The sequence below is a fragment of the Poecilia reticulata genome, linkage group LG9 (assembly GCF_000633615.1).
Source record: "Poecilia reticulata strain Guanapo linkage group LG9, Guppy_female_1.0+MT, whole genome shotgun sequence".
In the NCBI taxonomy this organism is placed as follows: Eukaryota; Metazoa; Chordata; class Actinopteri; order Cyprinodontiformes; family Poeciliidae; genus Poecilia; species Poecilia reticulata.
The window spans coordinates 32,496,068-32,502,174 of NC_024339.1; the positions used below are offsets into that span (position 1 = coordinate 32,496,068).

Consider the following 6,107-nt stretch of genomic DNA (forward strand, 5'->3'; position numbering starts at 1 on the left):
CCAGTGAGTTCCCGGCTCAACCGGCCAGTTCCGGGCTCAACCAGTGAGTTCCCGGCTCAACCGGCCAGTTCCGGGCTCAACCAGCAAGTTCCCGTCTCAACCAGCGAGTTCCCGGCTCAACCGGCCAGTTCCCGGCTCAACCGGCCAGTTCCGGACTCAACCAGCGAGTTCCCGGCTCAACCAGCGAGTTCCCGGCTCAACCAGCCAGTTCCCGGCTAGAGGCAGCATTACCAGTTACTGGTTCTGCCAAACTGCAGGTGCCAATAAAATCTCTGTATCAAAGAGTTTCATCCGTCTGCAGGACGGATCAACGGGAACCGAACTTTCCTCCAAACACGACGAAGAGGAAACTGATCAGTAATCAGCTCCAACACTTTACCAATCAATCAATCCCAAGAAGAGGTCACAGGAAACAGAGGCCAGGTTTTTCATGCCTTCTGTGCTGCGGTGAACTTTGACCTTTCACAGTTTCTCTCCCCTCATCAACAGAAAACAACAGATGAGCCACGATGCTAACAACATTAGCAACAGAGCAGAAAAATAAAAATAAAAGGTGGGGACTCGCGTAAAGAAGCTGAGTTTATGCAAAAGAGTCAGTAGGTCGTTCAGATTCTCTGCTCCGAGATTTCAAGTTGTTTTTCATCCAAATGAAGCTGAAAACATTAAAGGATCCCAGCCTGCTGTACCTTCAGGTCGAAGTGAGCGACCTGCTTGGAGTGCAGGTAGAGGACTCCGTCCAGGATCTGCTTCAGGAACTGAGTGGCCTCCTCTTCGCTCAGAGACTCCTTCTCTGCCAGGAAGTCAAAGAGCTCGCCGCCAGCAACGCTAAAAAGGAAAAGAGGAGAGCGATGAGGGGAAAGGATCCGACAGAGGAAGCTACAAATCCCCGAGATCCAATCAACCTGAACCGCAGAGGGAACCAGCCGAGTTCAGCTCACTTTGAACTTTTAGCAGATTGAAGAAGATCCTCAATGAAAACTGTGATTTAAACCTGGAACCTTAAACACATGCCTTCTAAAAATGATGACTGGGGAAAAAAATAGCAATAACTTGGATTTAAAATCTGATTTTCTAACAGATTTCTAATTATTTAATCCACAAGTCTCAAATGTTTTTATCTGACTATTAAAGAAAAATACAAACGTATAATAAAATTATGAATTTATAAAAGATACTTAAAGGAAAAATGTATGGCTGGATGAACAAACGGACGGATGAAGGATGGATGTCTTGGACCACAGAGTGGAAAATAAAAGATTCTTTATCTGAACCCAAATCTGAATAATTAAAATCCAGATTTCTGCATTTGAAGGCCAGTTAACGTCCAAAATAGTTTTCATCATCATGAACTTTTAATATTTAATCCTGAAAACCTGATTTTATTACAAAAGCAGATCCAAATGAAAAAGCTTCACTAATAGACGACCGATCAGCTTCTGCACACCCATAATCAGATAATCAATTCTCCTTCACATAGAGGCTCGGCTAATAAACGCAAAGCGGTGCAACATAATTACTGATGTTCATGATAAACGCAGCGATGGGAGGATGAGGAACGGGAAGTGATGAAGGCACGAGGACAAACCTGCAGCGTGACGAAGGAAGCAGAAGTGAGAGCAGATTTAAATTTAAATATTTTCACACTTACATGCTTTTGACACCAGATGTCAGGAAATACACACAGAAGTCGCAGTGAAATTAACAGTAATTCTGATTATATAAGAATAATTCTAACATTTTTAAGATGTTTCAGAACATAAAGAACCAACAAACAAACATTTCCCTCAAACGCTTGGAGACCACGCCCCAACAGATGAGGCCTGATGTGTGAATCTTCTCTCTACATTTACCCATTTCATGTTTTAGAAAACCTAGATAATATTCATCGCTGCTCAGTTTTAGGATGTCTGCCATCTTCATGTAGGAGATAAATCCTGCTGCTGAACATTAAAGGGGCAAAAGGGGCAGTATCATGTTAAATGAACTATTTTTAGCCTCACATCTTGTTGTGATGTTGTTTCCTCTTCAAAAACGGACCTGCCTTGATCTTCTCATGCCTGTTTGAGAAGCAGTTTAATCTCTATACCAACCACTCAGCTGTGCTAAACGCCTTGGTGGACCTAGCTCCGCCTTCGAGACGTAGCTCCTCCCCCATTCTGCTCCTTCAGACTAACCAGAAGTAATTAGCAAACGGTGGATCCTTCATCCATCCATTTTCTTACACCCTTGTCCCTCACTGGGGTCGGGAGGGTTGCTGGTTCCTCTCCAGCTAACGTACCGGGTGAGAGGCGGGGTCACCTGGACAGGTCGCCAGTCTGTCGCAGGGCAACACAGAGACACACAACCATGCACACACACACACACACTCACACCTAGGGGCAATTTAGACAGACCAATTAACCTGACAGTCATGTTTTTGGACTGTGGGAGAAAACCGGAGTACCCGGAGAAAACCCACCATGCACAGGGAGAACATGGAGACTCCATGCAGAAAGACCGGGGCCGGGAATCGAACCCAGAACCTTCTTGCTGCAAGGCAACAGCTCTGCCAACTGCGCCACTGTGCAGCCCTCTGGTGGATCCTCTGAGCTCATAATAGGAGCTACTTCTCAGTGCAACGCTGGTAAAAATGTCGTAAGAAGGTTAATAGAGGAGCCATGTTGCGAAGGCGGAGATTTTAGAAAGAGCAGGAGCTTCTTAAAGAGACAGAGGCCTAATTTCCAGGCATTAAAAATAACTGAGGGTAACATCGTTAATTAACTGTAGTACAAAATGGCGCCATGTACCTGGAAAACACATAATATTAATCCATCATGAGGATTCCCCTCCAGCTTCCTTGGGTTTTAGCAGAAACTGAACCTGTATCAGCCGTGGACATAAATGAAAGCTCCTCTTAACGATGGGCAGATTCTGAAATCGCCTAAAATACTTTGGTATTTCACCTGAAAAAGTACGCCATGAAAAAAAAAAATCATATTTGAGTCGAATTTACCTTAGAAGTAGCTGAAGTTTTACAAACTATATGCCTTTTTAATGATACAGTTAAAGTCTCCTGTAAAACCAAAACCACTGAACCACAGGTGAAGCAGGAGAGCCAATCATGGCTCAAAGCCAACAGATCTGCAGCGACGTGGGGCGACATCAACTGAAAATGGACCAGAACATCTGAGGAATGTTTCTGAAGCCACAAACGCTTCAGCTGTGAAGGCCAAAGAGGAGCCAAGTCAGGCTGCTTGGGTGGGAGAGTTCAGTCTTGATAACTGGGAGAAGATCTACATGTGTTGCATGTGGACACAAAAAAACAACAACACACAAATCAACTTCTGTCCTCATTTCCATCTCCAATCCTGCACGACCTCACACTCCAGTTCTTCAGAGTCCACTTCTCGTCACATGCAAGATTCTTTTACCAGCATCCCATGAAAACATACCAGCACAAACAAACGACTGACACTGCTATGAGAAACATCTCTGAAATGCGAACAGCTCACAGAAAGCCATCCCAGGAATGCATGGAAATCAGAAACGCTCGGTTATCGGACCGAGTCGCCGCCGCCGTCAGAGAGCCAAGAAGAGTTTAGGAAATTCAAAAATTTTGATAAACCGCTAAACGCCCGTCACAAGGGAGAGCGCTGTGACAACAGAGAGCAAATGATGATGCAAAAAAATAAAAATAAAAAGGAAGAAAGAAAGAGAGAAAAACAGAATGACAGAAAGAAAAGAAGAATTTCAATTAATTAGACACATTTTGAATGAATTAATTACCTTTTTTCTTTCTCTACATACAGAAGTCTTAAGTCTGAATCACTGCACTGTGTTTCTGGTACGCCCATAAATCAATTATTAACGATCTGATTGGACGCTGGAGAAGACTCCTGCTGAGGTCGAGTTGTGCTAAAAGGAGCTAGGCGCTAATGCTAATGTCACTGCCCACATTTCTAAAGCTGTTCCTGAAACAGCTGAATGGATAAAACAACATTTTGCTCCAAAGTGACGGTTGGATGACCTAAATTACAGATTAAAAGCAATAATATATTTGCTGTTCAGCACATATGTCTATTTATTTAGTAATGTAGCAACAGGGGCTTTTAAAAGGGATATTTCTTAATTAAAATGTGAAATTACAGACCTTACAATTCAATTTTAATTGAGTCCAGCCACTACTAATAATAAGAAAGGGTTTTGAAAACGAGGGTCAATTGTAACCATTACAGCAAAAAGTGTTAAAACAAACATTTTCTTAAAATCTGAGCTGCTAATCTGCAGGAATTTCAGCCTTCCCATTATTTAAACGTCTGGTCTCAGTCTGTTTAATTCAAAACAAACATTTTAAAATGGCGCACTTGTGCCGGATGATTGCCTCAACAATGGAGCGGGCAGAAAGTAATCCCGTCGCATGTTTTACAGCTGCGCTGCTGGTTCGGGCTGCTGCTCGCAGGTGACTCAGCCACTCAAGCGCACTGAGCTCTGCCTGTCGGAACGACCTTTTCCAAAGAAGTGTGTCAGCTGAATACCTGCGGAGCAAACATAACTGATCCTACAGCGTTTGAAGTGGCATGTGGGCTGGTTGAACTGGTCCAACTGGTGTTTGGAACAAAGAGGCCTCGTGCCGCACAGCACTTCTACAAGATCCCAGCTAAAGTCAGTATTTTACTCATAAATCCCTCCAACAGCGGCCGTTATGATTCCTGATCAGCCATTGTGTTGTTTAGATGTGGGGAAAAGCCTTCATGAAACGGGATGTTTTCCTGTCATTGTGTTGTTTTACACCTTAAGCCAAGTAAATAAGTGACAGGAAGTTCCTACTCAGACAGTAAAAGCTGATCTTGGAGGAGATAAATACGCCTGGCGTCTCCAGGACTGACCAAACAGGTAGAGGAGTCTGCTGCTTCACAGAGCATCAGCCAGAGATCGTCAGCCAATTAAAAAGGGCCTACATGTTACTGAAATTTAAAAAACTCCCTTTGCTGAGAGCAGAACTGGAGTCTGAACTTAAATCTGCTGAGCTTTTCTGCTACGATGAGCAAAAACAGAACTTCACTCAAACCATTTCGTCTTGGAAAGTGAATTTGTACGAGTCAAAATTGAAACGGTCAGGAAAAATAATGCTGCCTTAGCAATAGTGCTAATAGCGCCATCTGCTCCAACAAAGCTGACAATTATTGTAGTTATTGAACAATCAGTTATTCTCACAATTAATCAATTAATGAATAAAAAGTTGGCACATTGAAAGATTATTCAAATCCTTGTTTAAATCACATAATGAACATCTTATTGCCTAAAATGCATTTCTATAGTGAACTTTGCCATTTGTAGTAAAGGATAAACATGTGAAACATTCTACAAAAATAATTTCTGCTGTTTTGCTCCGTTTATGTCGGCCTTTGTCGAGCCCGTCTGCTCCAGATTAATTGCTACATTAGTTGATGATTAGTTGATTATTTAAATTGATGAGGAGGAGCTACTCACAGTTCCAGGATGAGGATGACCTCGGCTTTGCTCTCAAACACTTCATGCAGGGTGATGACGTTCGGGTGCTGGATCTCCTTCAGGATGTTCACCTCTCGCTCGATGTCCTCCTTCGCCACGCCGCGCCGACCCGACTTGTTGCGCCGCTTCTTGATGAATTTGGCGGCGTACTCCGCGCCCGTTTTCCTGTGCCGACATCGTCGGACCACGGCGAACTGACCGCTGTCGACGAGAAACGAGGATGTTAAACCTGATGCTGAAAACTAAACTATAAAAGAACTTTATTTTATTTAGCAGGAGAAAAATAAAAAACACCAAACAAAGAAAAGAAAGCAACGCGGTAAAATTATAATCTGATGGTTTTTAATCAGGATGGGGTGAATCATATAGTCTAGATCAGTGGTTCTTAACCTGGGTTTGATCGAACCCCAGCGGTTCGATGAGTCGGTCTCAGGGGTTCGGCGGAGCCTCTGCCGACCACGGAGGTAAAGACACACTTGTGTAAAGTCGTGATGACGCCCCGCTTTGTCATCACTTGCTGCTGAGGATCACGTTACATTGCTTAGCCAATCAGAGGATCACGTTACATTGCTGAGCCAATCAGAGGATCACGTTACATTGCTGAGCCAATCAGAGGA

At 43.5% G+C, this 6,107-nt stretch overlaps 1 protein-coding gene across 2 annotated transcripts in view; it reads right to left on the bottom strand.

Moving 5' to 3' along the window:
* The window catches only part of dapk1 (death-associated protein kinase 1), a 68,091-nt gene that overhangs the window by 29,670 nt on the left and 32,314 nt on the right, over positions 1-6,107 (bottom strand). For both annotated transcript variants that reach the window (XM_008419394.2, XM_008419395.2), the window contains exons 3-4: positions 5,470-5,691; positions 687-825 (exon numbers count right to left, since the gene is read on the bottom strand). In XM_008419394.2, the coding sequence (XP_008417616.1) occupies positions 687-825; positions 5,470-5,691 (361 nt within the window). The remainder of the gene's footprint in view (positions 1-686; positions 826-5,469; positions 5,692-6,107) is intronic.